This window comes from Bacillus rossius, chromosome 1, assembly GCF_032445375.1.
Source record: "Bacillus rossius redtenbacheri isolate Brsri chromosome 1, Brsri_v3, whole genome shotgun sequence".
Lineage (NCBI taxonomy): Eukaryota > Metazoa > Arthropoda > Insecta > Phasmatodea > Bacillidae > Bacillus > Bacillus rossius.
Window position 1 is genome coordinate 195220807 of NC_086330.1, and position 14530 is coordinate 195235336.

The window sequence follows — 14530 nt, forward strand, 5'->3', positions numbered from 1 at the left end:
CAAGTAAACTGAGTATATCCTGTAGCTCTACTGAAGACTACTGGGGTAAAGATTGTAAAGACTTTAAAAACCATTTCTGATTAAAGGAGGAGTGGCTACGATTACTGGATTGAAGATGTGCCTACCCAGACTTCCAGCTAACTCTCAGTTGGTCTGAATCTCTCCTACATAAACACCTGAAAATTTTGGGTGACTAAAAGAATTTTAGTTCCATAGAATATTACTTTTTGATATTAAGTCTGTTTGCATTGAAAATTGCCTGGAATAAATATATTATGAAATAAATATATATTATAACTATCGAGTAAATCTAAACGTATAATACCGGCATCAAACTCATATTTAAAATTAATAAAATACTGGGAAGAAAAAAAATACACAAATAATAATGGAGCAACCTAGGTGAGAAGTATCAAAATTAATTATAAGAATATTAAGAATGATAAAATACAAGTATGAAACCTCTCAGACAAACTATTAACTTTGGCTTATCTTATTAACTGACTCTACTGCAATACTTAAAAATTAATGGCAAAAAATTACTCTGCAAATTTAGGGAGGTAAGGGGTCTGCAACGCTACTAGGAGAAACCTCCGGTGCAGGTGCTGTAGCGAGCTTTGAACCACGATACTGTTCTGCCCTCCACCGTAACTCCTGCATAGTCTCACATGCCTTGGCCGGCACTCCCACGTCCTCCAGGAAGTGCGATAGTATAGACCCAGGAAAGCACCATGTTGCTCATGAAACAAAGATGCTCAAACAGGTAGATAGGTACACACAGTTGGCAGGAAAATTACACCTTGCACAACAGCCGTGCACAACAGTACAAGAAGATAAGAGTTTGCCACATGGGTTAGAACCCTGAACCAGTGCAACACCTGTTCCCCTAAAACACATGGAAAAATAAAGGAGAGCCAAGAGATGAGTTTGAACTGACGTGAATGCCTGTTTGAGAAGAATCCAGAATTAATCAAAAATAAAGTGAACAAATTTTGGTCTCTGCATTTTACTATATTCCAAAATATCATTCAGAGGTACAGCAGCATGTTCTGTGTAGGAGTACAGGCCCAAGTGTCAAGTAAACGTGAACAGATAAAAAGCATTCTGAATTCTGCTTATGATTATGGTTTTTTAATGTCAAGGGGAAGGGGAGGGGGAGATCTGTGGGCCACCAGTTACCATCCTGGGAAAAGACAAGACAACAGTGTGGTCAATGCATCCCCGTGGACAAACATGCATGCTGGAAATCACAACCTTGTGACTCATATTCTAGGTGTGAAAAAAGTTGCCAGGAATTCTTTATCAATTTTATATTCCTGAAAATATATTTTCCGGATATTGTGTGCAATAAATAGTAAATTATATGAACATTCGTCTAGCGAAAATACTTGAGAATTATGGTGTCAAAGGGACTGTCTTGACACAAACTTTGAGGAGCTAAGTGCCTTGCTAGGACTGCTATAGATGACTTAGTGCATAAATCTTGAAGGAATGTAGAGTAACGATGGCACCTCCTTAGGTTGTTTCTGGCAACAATTTCACGAGAAGATTTTACTTGCTGCTACGAGCCCTCAGATGTGAGGTCTTAATGACAGAGAGATACGAAAAGCAACAGATTACCTAGCTCCAAAATAAAATATTTTTTAAGGATTTGTGGCTCACTGCTTAGCAAATTATCAGATTGGGGAATGCATGACTGTCAACAAAATGGTTGAAAGTTTTAGAGGATGGTGCAAGTTTCACCATTGTATTGCCAACAAGTCTGCTAAATATGACATAAAGGTGACAATATGTTGACAATATTTTACAAAAGATGCTGGCCAGCAACCAATGGCCTATACAAAGTTTAAAACACAGCAAATCATATTTTAAACCACATCTCTGCCCCAATCATTAACACTGATAGGAATTTTGCTATGGACAACTATTTTACTTCTGTACCATTACCTATGGATCTCTTACAAAAGAAAATAACTGTTGTCTGGACTCTGCGGAAGAATAAAAAAAGATTACAGCTGTATTCAACAACACAAAAGACAGACCACAAAGAAACAATATGTTTGCATTTTTACAAACTGGTAACTTAGTACCTAAAAAGAACAAAAATGTACCGCTCTTTTGGACACTACATTTGATGACACTATTGATGAACAATTGGGAGAACTCGACAAACCAGAAATTATAACTTTTTATAACCTGACAAAATGAGGTGTTCATGTAATTGATGAGTTCAAAGGCAGTACTTTGTTTTCAGAATAAGCAACAGGTGGCCTTTGACAGTATTTTTCTCAATAATGAACATCAGGGGCATCAATTCTCAGTTAATCAACAAGTCCAACACACATATTTATCAATACCAAGATGTGCATTTTTCAAGAATTTAGCTTTGGATCTTGTGATACAACATTTCATGAGTTGATAATCCTTCCTCAATCTTCCTGATACCTCAAGAAAAAAAAAAAAAAAAAAAAAAACAGGAATTGACAAAACTGAACCTGATACACAGCATGGCATAAAGGTCAACAGAAATGTTACTTTTGTCCAGGCAAAAAAAAAAAAAATGGAATCACAATTAAATCATGCAACCTCCTTTCCCGCTCAGATGTAACCACTGCAATTTAGACACTGTACTGGGAACGGCCTTCACAATTTTTAAAAAATTTAAAATATAAACTTTTTCCCAGTAAATCGCTATTCCCTGAAGCAGGTGCCCTCAAAAACACAATTATGATATTAATTTTAAGGAAACAGCCACTTTGAAAGTTCTTACAAAGAGTTAACAAAATTAATAAATGTTTTGAATAATTTAATAATAATTTTTTTCTTTTTGAACACAGCGACGATACAAAATGTAAAACAGTACTTTATATATTCTTATAAATATAAACAACATTTCAGTGAACATTTTTACTACTGCTCAATTTTGTGCACATTAAAAATATGACAAATAAAGTCTGAAAAGTAATTAAATTAATAATTACATAATTTTTCACCAATCCATACTCCAACACTAACGTGACACCAAAACAAATCATATTATTAAAAAAATTGTAAAACATTTTTATAATTTAAAAAGGTATATTGAAACTTGAAACAGTTACTCAACCTGGGCTATACACAAATGTGTACGAATGGCATAAACTCTTGGCGACCTACAGTCGTTAACACAGTCATTTCGAGAAGGAATAGTTTTTGTTGATGCGCATTAAAGGATTTTGGCCTTAAATCTACTGTGAGTAAAATTACTAATTGTTTCATGTCCACAAAAAATAACTCTATTCTTCTATCAAGATTTCTTTCCAGCTCGTGTGCTGCACACAGTAGAATGGGGAAGCACTTCAGCTGATCGAGCCTGGTTTGAAACCACGACTCGCCCTCTTGGACAGGTCCACTTACTTGAGTTCAGGTTCCTCGTGAAGAAAGCACACGTCTCCCAAGATGTATGCCATAAACCTGGGTTCTGGACAGCATCGAACCCAGCAATGTCTTGAAGGCACAGCAGATCCGCTTATGCCCTCCGGCGCATGAACTCGTGGACATGGACACATTTCTTCCAGACATTGCGGACCACAGTGGTGTAGCTGGTTCACAGTGTTCATGTTTAAAACTGTGATGAATTAAGTCCGTGAAAACAGTCACGCACGGTTGTGCCTTTTGTCCGTATCCTTTCAGGCCAGACTAACTCCTGCCCACGCACTTCACTCGCGCGGCGCAATACGTCACCAATTCCCCCTCTTCAATTTTGCTTTTCTCACAGCGAGGAAGGAAGACTCAAATTTTATGCAGAAAGTTCCAGAAATGTATTAAACTTTCATTTAAGTTCTCAGACTTAAATATAAAAATTAACAACCTTCAAAAACACTTTTAAAAGGATTAAAAATAAATTACTAAAAAAATTATAAACTTAAGACATAATTAAATAAACTAAATAAACTTAAAATATAATCAGTGACAATTATGCCAACATGAAAATAAAAAGGCCGAAACTATTAAAATGACATAATATTAAAGGAAAATTATAAAGTAAGAACCATGTAAAATAAAGCTTACAGTTAATACTAAAATTATTTAAAAAGGCAGGCGAAACAACTCAAGTCTTCAAGTATTCTTAAACTGAAATTGAAAAATGAGAAACAAAAAAGGAGAAACAAATCTGAAGATTATTTTATTGAGTACTTATTATGTTGCTAGACTATCCTTCAAAGGGCAATTATTTCAATTATAACTGGTGTTTTAAAAGAAGCTGGCTAGTTAGAGAGGCTATGCTTAACTTAATATTTTATAATTTTTAAAGTAACTAACCTAACTAATTTAACCTAATTTCTTGTCAAAACAGGTAACTTCTGGTAAACTGCTCGATAGCTTTCTATTAGAGAATGTTGGCACTAGAAAGGGTCTAGTAAATTTGTAATCAATTTAATAATTGTAATAATTTTGAAGTGCTATGTACTTGAATTGCGATATCCAATCCATAAAGTCTTTTTCATAAACTCATAATCAAAAAGTATGACGCTACTTTATTTTTATTCGAGTCACAATATTTTAGGATAAACACAATATGTACTTTGTTTTGAAAATGAACTGTACTGGTAACAAAATGTAGTTAAGGTTTTATGTGAAGTCTTATCTCATTTATTAAATTTTATGGTGGTTATTAATTATGTCAGACTTCATGGAAATATTATGTTTTTTCCAGATGCATGTGTTGTATGTGCTGTCTTTCATCATAGAGAGGGTTGGATTCTCGATTCGACCATTTGCCAACTCACTCGTGCAGTACCTCCCACAGCTGTGGCAGCAGTCAGCAGAACACAACATGCTTCGCTGTGCCATTGTCTCCACCATGGTTCACCTGGTGAAGGTACGGCTCAGTTGTTTGGGTTACAATTATTGTACAGGTATACCTTTACTTTTATGTGTTTGAATTAAATTTCACATTTTGTAAATGAACACATGCACTACTAGTAATATTGATTAGCACTGTAGTATTAAAGTAGATTTTTACTTTTACATATTTGATTGTTTCATTTATTATTTATTTGTTACTATTTGTGACATGCCCACAGACAGTGAAGGAAATTTAATAGTGGGCTCAAAGATACACACGCACAAAAGACACAAAAAAAGATGCAGGCATGGCACATGGGCAGGTACCACAATCATGTCAGCACTATGTATAAGTGGCAACACCTACAAGGAAATCATTCCATGCAGGTAGTCACAACACAACAAGCAGGGACCTCATACATAACCACTAATAAGTAACACATACATGAAAAATTATTTCCACTTCTCATGCTGATGTATTAGCCTTTCTCTGTAACTACAGACGGGTGTTAGAATGACCAGTGAAGCCAGGATCCGGCCGGAGCTAATGTTTGGGATGTGATCCAGGCCTTCGGCATGGTGACAGAGACCCTGTACCCATTCCTGGTCCCCATGGTGGCCCTGAGCACGGACCTCAGCCAGCCGGCACACGTGTACCTGATGGAGGACGGCCTGGAGCTGTGGCTGGCCGTGCTGGAGAACTCCTCGCAGGTCACGCCTGAGCTGCTGCAGCTGTTTCGCAACATGCCTCACCTGCTGGAGCACTGCACGGACAACATCCGCACCTGCTTCTACATCATCCAGGCCAACATCCTTCTGGCCCCGGACCTCTTCTTGAAGGTGACACATTGTCAGCATGCAAGCACACCATAGATCCCCTTGGTGCAGTCGTAACACACGCTCTTGTTCCTAAGCACCTGGGTTTGAATTTTTGTATGACCTTCTGATTCCGGCAAATAGTTTCTTGATATAGACAATGGCTGACATCTGTTAAAGTATCCCTGAGTGGTTTGCTGATTGTCACCTTCTCTAAAGACCTCGTCATCGAGACATGCTTAAGGAAGAAAATGCTAGCTCTGATGCCACCCTATCAACTAGACAGTCATGTGCTAAATGCAAGCATGCCTGGAGCCTTCTGCGTTCCTGCAAGAAAGCCAGGAACATGTAAAAACACTCGAGCTAGTTTCTCAGTACTACAGTTTGATTGTCAGCTCTTCAGCATTCATAAGCGATCATAACACTGATTATCGACCTACTTCGTGCAGTGTGCAGCAAGCTACAATGTTCAGTTCGTTTGTGATAAATTTATAGTTTGGCATTGAACTTAGGTCTCTGTTGCCAACTGCACTCTGGTGCTCAGTCACTGTCTACTTGTATATGTCCATGCTATGCGCCCTCACATGGGCTGGCGGGGTATTATTGTAGTTGCAATATTATTCACCCCTTTAATTTTAGGAAATCTAATCAAAAAGTTTTTTTAAGCTAACTAAATATTTTCATTTAAATACTTAACTGTGTTATGATTAATGGTATGTTGTTTTCGCAATTGCGATAAATGCTAAATAGATGCGAAATTCCCGGGTTTTTGCGAAATATATGCGACGATTTACAATACTTAGAAGATCATTAAAAGAAGTGCCGATTGGCCCTACACAACAAATAACTACCTTTGAGAATATTCACTTCAGCACAAAGTATTATGTTCAGAATAAGACTTATCAAATTAAATATACCATTAATGTTTTAACGGCAAATACATATGTTATTCAGGGTACTGCAAACACAGTCGTATAATTTTGGTCCCGCATTCACATTTACTGTTGAATGTATAGTAAAAAAAATCCCGTCCATGCCAGCTAACAGTGCGAACACAATTTATCAATATTATTTGTTTGAAAACTATTTAGCTTGCAACATTATCTAATCAGCTGTAATCAATACGAAACATCTTTCGATTTTGCTATTTTTTGCTTCCGAGGATTGTTTACTACCAAGAAATTACAACACAATAAACACGGCACGTCACAAACTCGCCGCTCGCCGCGAACAAAAGCTGTGATTTGACTAATCGACTTCGTACGTACATGTAGTTCCAATATCGACAACAGATCGCAGCACATCTGAAGTGCTGGCGCGTTGATCTGGCGTTGGAAGTTCGAACTACATGCACGTGCGCGAACCTTAGCTTACGGTCGAAGCGCTCACACTGTCCGTTTCGAGGCGTTTATTATCGCATTATTTTAAATTTCGCTGCGCACACACTGTTTTCGCTGCTTTCTGATCAGATCACCATAGTTTTGTATGTATAAATGTTGTGACATTTGTCCAGTCGGTGCATTGTGTGCATTTTGTTGTATTTTTTTTTTTTTGTGCGTCTGCGGAAGTAGGTATAAGTTTCTCTAGATATGGGGCGACTCAAAATAACTATTAAAGACCGTGCGAGTGACTACAAAGAAGAAAAATTTTATGTAAGTGAATCGGGAATTTTAATTTGTGGGATACGTAATATAAGGTTGGAATGGGAGAAGAAAGATAACTTGGATAAGCTCTGTCAGTCAGGTGGGCATAAAAGTTAAAAAAAATTAAAAAAATAAAAATAAAAATTATAAATTGAAAGTGACCCTCAGTCCAGCAAGCAGCAAACCAGTTTGTTTGAAATAAATGAAAATGCTGAAAGGTTTTTCAGTATCTACAATCTTGTGCTTACCGACAGGAGGAGGAAACTGACAGAAAATAACTTGGAGACTTTTGCTATGTGTAAGTTCAACCAGTAGGATTAATAATATTTACATTATGGGTGTAGTACTGTAATGAAAGTGAGTGGACATATAGGTATGGGTAAACTGTAGACTGACAGTACACAGGAAAAAATTTATATTTTAAAAACTATTTTTTTTCAAGCTATAAATAGTATAACATGTTTATATCTTAATTTTATAGATGCTGCAAAATGCAAATTTTTTCAATGTATATGTGTTACAAAATGCTATTTTTCTAATTTTATAAATGCTACAAAATGCTACAGACCACAAAATAAATGCTATGAAAGGTGTTTGTAAATGCTCTTTTAACGTACCTCTAGTTATGATGCTTTTCACCAACAATCAACACTACAAATGATTCACTGTGTATCTCATTGTAAATTCTTAAGACTTTTATTTCATAACACTCCAACATTGATTTTTTTAATTTCTGATAACTGTAGCAAGTATATAAACTTGCATCATAAAATTAGCTTAGTTAACAGTTCAAAACTTAACCTGCATAAATTAACTTTATTGGATTTTCTATTTTGTATATAAGTTAAAGTATAATTTTTATTTAACATTTGTATCTGCGTTAATTAAAACTTTTAAAACGTGCTCTACAAATAACTAAAAGATGGTGCAGCTAAAAAATTGATTGTTTAGATTGTCTCATGCACTAAAGTGTGTGATCCATGGAGGAGAAAGAATGGCACATTATACTGTACAGTAGAACCCTGTTATAATGTTCCTGCATATAATGTTATCCTGCTTATAATGTCATATTTTTAAAATTCCAATATTTCCCCCATAAGGACAAGGTATTTATTTCCTGCATATAACGTTCATAAATAGTTTATTTTCCTGCTTATAATGTTTGCTTACTAACATTCAATAAATGGGGAAAAAATTTTTTAAAACCAAATTATTCCAACACTTACGATAAAAAGTTTCCTTTATATATGTTTATGTTTTCAATCACTGCCATACAATACATGAAGTTTGTTAAAATACAATTTTATGCAATATACTGAAGGTACACAATGTTCATAGTTACATGTCAGTTGGCACCCTTAGTCAACTCTTCTCTTCCTTGTCATTCCAGTGGGTATTCAGATGCACGTTGATATGGGGGCCGTGGTCTCTGATCTTTAATAACAGGTTCTCGAGGAGTGCTCGGATTTTAAGGGCGCCACCGTGCAATGGGCACGGACCTATGCGAGACTCTTTACCAGGGTCGCGACGTCGCCTATGTGAGGCGTGATTTTATTTTCCCCCTGAAAACAACCTAGCACTACTACCTGCCCGCTCTCAGCATCGGGCACGCTATTCCCTACGCAGTGGGCTCTTAGGCGTCCCACACGCCGTCACACTTTACGTGGTTACATATATTTAAAAGAATAAAAGAATACGTTTAGATTTACACACCTGATTTATTCGGCCAACTCCGATCATACACGTACACAATTAAACTACAACAACGCCCGCGGCACGAATCAATTTAAGTGTAGTGACCAACCACATGGTCACACCTTGACTTGCGTATTAAGTTTGAAAAAAGACCGATACTGGCCGCAAGGTAATTATTTAAGCAGTCCCCCGACCGAGAGAAGCTCCGAGGACTAAACGAAAAAGATTTGAAAAAGAATTAAAGTTGAACAGAATTACTAAGCGGGGAATGAACTAGCAGTGAGGTCCCCGGAGTGCTGAAGCGTCTGCTCTCGGTCGTTGATGGCGGAAGACTGGGCTGAGCTCAGAGCTCTGCTATCCTAACATGGCGTCCTCCCGCCGAAACAATTGCCGTTAAAGGTATTTCTGAATTCGTGCCACGGTAAACTAAAATAACATAAAAAAGATTCTTGAAATATTACGTGATAAGTACTGAATATAAAAAAAGATCATAAAAATTACAATCATTAAGAATAATATTTAAATATTGTCTGGCTTCGGTTTCCGTCGGTGTGTTTCGGGAATGTCCGGAAACGCCCTTATATTTAATTACACAATTTTAAAATAAAAGTACATAAAGACCCTCCCGGCCGATTTGCCGTCACGTCGCACTCGGGGAACAATAAAAACAATTTACACAGTTGAATTTAATTATATTTTAGGGGTGCGGTGCACTGGCTCTACAGCGCCCTCTTGCCGGGCGAACAACTCACGCACGCACACATAAGCGGGAGGTTTGAATGGAGGGTGGGTGGTGTTTGGGCGATGGCATATCAGACACAAAAGGGGCCGCAGGCCCGGACGATGTCAACGTACATAGTCCTATGATATTTAAGTTGCCAATCACTGAGCGAGGGCATAACTAAAAGTGTTTTCTATTGCTTCCAATAATTTTTTTTTTCATTCATACGTAGGAATCCCAAAATTAAACATTTTCAGGTGGCGAAGGAGTAGACGTTCTCACTCTTAATGTTGTTATCATGAATCGTGAGACAATTTTATAAAAAATGTGGCAGTGTATCTTTAAAGACAGACAAATTCAACCAGGAAACAAGACGAAGTTGAAAAATTGTTGGCTTGTTTCAGAAAATTCATGTATCAAGTATACTATCTTTGGTTTAAACATAAAAGTTGTTTACATAGCTTGGTGAGTCCATTGGTACAAAGCTCGAACATTGTTAAGTGCTAAATTGAGATTTCTTGCTTATAACGTTTTCCTGCTTATAATGTTTTTTTCTTGTGCTCCCTTGAAAAACATTTTAAAAGGGTTCTACTGTATTACGATTCTATGAATCGTTTAGACAGTGTTTGTTTACATTTTATACTTGTTAACGATTCTTGAAAGTGATAAAAATTAATCATAATGTACATTTATATTAAAGAACCCCTGCACAAACACAGTTACAATTATGTAAAATTTTCCTGATAACTGGAAAAGAATGATTGTTGTATTGAAAGGTAGGATATGTTTTTAATGTTAAAGTGAAATATTTTTACATTGTTTACATTGGTGTTTTGAGCAGGAATTTAAAATCATACGTTGAACGGAAAAATACGTTATTCTGAAGTATGTTGTAATGGAATTTCACTGTACATGGATGATATATACCTGATCTCTACTAACGTAGGATGTTCTTTCTGGATGATGGTAACATAGTCTGTTGCTGTTGCAGACGTACGGGGAGCCCATCATCATGCACTGTGATGACATGCTGTCCGACATGCGCAGTGAAGGGGTGGTCCTGACCATGCGGTTGGTGGAGACGTACCTCCGAGCCGCACCTTCTCTTGCGACAGACGTGGTGAAGCCCATCTTGCCGCGAGTGTTCCTGTACGTGTTCTTGTGCATCCTATGATGCATTGGCATGTGTCAATGGTGCTCACTTTTGAAATTCTAATGCCAACACCTCAGTTCTATTGGCCTTTTGCTGGTAGAGAAGTTTAAGTTCTCTTTGTTTGGGGTGAATTTTCAATTTGTTTTAGTTCAAAGTTAATACAAAAGCGTTGGTTTAAAATATTGTATTTATCGGATTATACCACCACACCTTTTTTTATTATTATATTTTAAATTATTTATTTATTAAAAATGGGCTTATTTGAAACTTGGAAATGCTGAATGGCAATACTGTATAACTCAAGTTCTATCAACCTCCAGGTTTGCTGTTGCTGGATGGAAATTGAACATCTTGCACATGATTGTGCATGTGTTTTGGTTAGAAAGGTGTTGCAATAATACCACAGGTTTTCAGTTGCAATAATCTAAGGTTCCTCAAAAAACTAAAAATGATTTTTAAAAAGCTGAAAAAATGAGAAATAGTGCTTGAAAAAAAAATACGTTTTCATGGAAAGTCATATACACAACTGAACAGGGGCGGATCCAGTGATCAGTTTTGGGGGGGGGGGGGGGGGGGGACTGGTGCCCGAAGAACATTGAACGGTATTGACAACATGATTCTTATGGAATCCTGGGCATAAAATAATTGTTATAGAATATAACATAGGCATATAATAATACCAACCAGAAGAAAAAAATCAAAAATTAATTTTAAAAAATTAAATATCAAAATTAGTAAGCAAAATTTTTTATTACTGGAACAATTTATCTCAAGTAGAATGTAATACTTGGGGCATTTACAAAGTCATGGGGAAATGAAGTGGGAGGAATTGCAAATTATTCATGAAAAAAATTGGTTATCTAACTGGATTACTTCAAAACTGGCTACTTACAAAATCTAGCTAATTTGAAAGTACTGCAATTTTAAATTCTTAGAGACCTTCCTCGTTTCCAATAAAAAAATATACATAAAAAAATTAAACCATGTTTTTTGACTGTAAAATATGTTTGGTAATTTCCGTAAATCTTTAAAAATAGATTGAGCTGGTTTTGAATAAAAACACTTTAATTAATGTAATATACACTGTTTATTGAGTATTATTTTATATTAATGTAATAATATTCGTTGTATAAATATGACATGACATAGAACATGTAATATATGCTGAATAAAAGCATATGAAATAAATTATTTTGCATCATATTGCAATTTAAGAATCATCATTAAGTAAAAATATATAATTAGAGAAAGATACGGCGTTTGCCAGATTTTGAGAAACGCTCAATCACGTGAAAAGGGTCCACTGGTATGTCATAATGATTATGGAGAAGAGCGAGACCCTCAAGTCGTCTCTCAATCATTGTAGTTCGGAGCCACGTTTTGGTGCGACGTAACGTTGAGAAAGTTCTCTCTGCGCTGGCATTGCTGACTGGAAATGTGCAAAGAACATGAAGCAGTGTATAAATAATGTTGTATATGTCCTTGTCACAAGCAGCTAGTGCATCAATAGCTGTTTTGGGAAGTTCGGCACACCTAGCTTTTTCAGTTTTCCATGTCTGCTGCCAGTGAAAAATTTCACCTTTTAACTTTATTAGCTGAATTTCTTTGGTGCCCTCTAGTAATTGAGAAAACTTGTTTACCAGGAACCGAATTGAATCGTTTATTTCAGCTAAGGTTGTGTTCACTATCAACTGTGGAAGTAGAACTGGGAGTCTAAATATATCAAGGACTTTAGAAGAAAATCTTGTCTTGATATCTTGTAATATGCCATCTAGAAGTGGTATGAATACTGAAATTCTGTAATAATCCTTTACAGATTGCGACTCTACTGGTACCGGGTAGTTACTGCGATGAACCTGTCGCCCAACAGTCCTGGGTTTCCGAAGCTCAACATTAAGTTTCTCTGCCATTTTCTCTGTCTCTGCATAAATTTCTTTGAAGTAACTGTCACAATCCGCACGACGAGTCTCTAAGACCGAAATAACATTTGTAATGCTCTTAGAAGCATGTACAAGGTCAAGTGTTTCTTTTTGAAGAAGTTTGCTCAAAGGAAGTGTAAGGGCCAGAACATTACTGAGGCAGAAGACAACAACCAAAAATTTACTTTCACATAGAGCAGCTATAAGTGATGCTACTTTTCCAGCTACAGTTTTGTCTTTCCAGCTAGAAATCTTCTCGAGAGATTCTATTATTTCTGGCACATCAAAAACAAACTGAAGTACACTGTCATGTCGTTCGACCCAACTTGTATCTGATAAATGAGCTAGTTTTTTCCCCAAGAAATTGAAGAAGAGTTTTACTGCATTTTGGAAAAGAAAAGAAAGAAATAGTTTCTTTCATGATACCCACTGCATTTTGGACCACATGTATCTTTGAAGACTGAGATAGAGAATTGTTAAGTTTGTGATTGTAACATGGCATTTCCACAGCATTGGTTGTCAAACTCTGCACTTCCTTTACTGCACCTCTATCTTCTGATAACATGACAGAGCAGCCATCAGTACCAATTGCTACACACTGGAGGGGAAGAAGCTGCAATGATTTTATTTTCCTGATAATAATTTGACCTAGTGACTTTCCTGTAAGAGACAGTTCTTCAGTGGCCATTCTGACTGGTTTGTTTGTTGAATTATCTTCGATACCATTCTCAAGTATTGAAAATTTGTTGTTTGTTTGGAGAGCTGTGGTTTCAGACATATCACCAAATGCATCTATAAATGAAACAAAATCTTCCCTTACAACCGTGTTCTGACCAAGATGTACATAGTGAAGGACAAGACTCACTTGGGATTTATTTGACATGTCACTGGTTTCGTCAAATATAATAGCATAAAACCCAGATAATCTTACTCTCTTGAGAATTTTATCTAATATGTCTAGTCCACAGCAGTCAATAAGCTCGTTTTGCACAGTTTTGCTGATATATGTAGCATTAAAATGAGCAGTTTTAATGTGATTTTCAAGTAGTTTATCTCCAGCATCCACTCGAAAATGAAGCATTGCCCGAAAATTTCCTTCATTATGAGATGGAGCATCGGTAGTAAGTGGACCATCATCCCGATGACCACGGAAAGGAATATTTTGCCTTCCAAGTAGTATAACTGTTTTCACAATCGGTAGTAGTTTTTTTCCGATTTTCCTCAGCCTCTTCCAAATGTTGTTATTTGACAAGACTTACTACCTCGGAGCAAGGATTATGATATGTCTTAAGGAAGTTCTTCCCCATGGCAACTGCAGTCATATGGTATTGATGGCTTGCATGTTCCAAGTAACCTTTAGCTCCAATCAAATTTTTAAAATTTGTAAGAGGTTCTGTAACTAGAGTTTTGAGGGGAACATTTCTGCAGTACCCACCTTCATTCCTAGTTGTAAACCATGGACAATATTTACAAAACAGACCTTTTTTAACATCTGATAGAACCAGCCATTCTTTGTAGGTTTGCAGATGACTCCGCCTCACAAAATTCCGCACAGGCTTTCCAGAGACAACGCGGGTGGAATGTGGAAACACATAAGATTCTGGTGGTTGCCACAGATTTTTTAGCAGAACGGACTTAGTGTAGTCATCAATATTTCCTCCAATAAAGTGGCCAATGTCACTGGAAACACTTCCAACAGAAGACGAAGAGCTAAGTAATGCTGAATGTAATATGCCATTGTTAACCTCATCTGGAT

The 14530-nt window shown here is 36.6% G+C and overlaps 1 protein-coding gene across 9 annotated transcripts in view; it reads left to right on the forward strand.

The window, feature by feature from the left end:
* LOC134527198 (importin-11-like) overlaps positions 1 to 14530 on the forward strand; it is a 423976-nt gene that overhangs the window by 310771 nt on the left and 98675 nt on the right. For all 9 annotated transcript variants that reach the window (XM_063359649.1, XM_063359652.1, XM_063359648.1 and 6 more), the window contains 3 exons: positions 4697 to 4861; positions 5395 to 5667; positions 10694 to 10851. In XM_063359649.1, coding sequence (XP_063215719.1) covers positions 4697 to 4861; positions 5395 to 5667; positions 10694 to 10851 — 596 coding nt within the window. The remainder of the gene's footprint in view (positions 1 to 4696; positions 4862 to 5394; positions 5668 to 10693; positions 10852 to 14530) is intronic.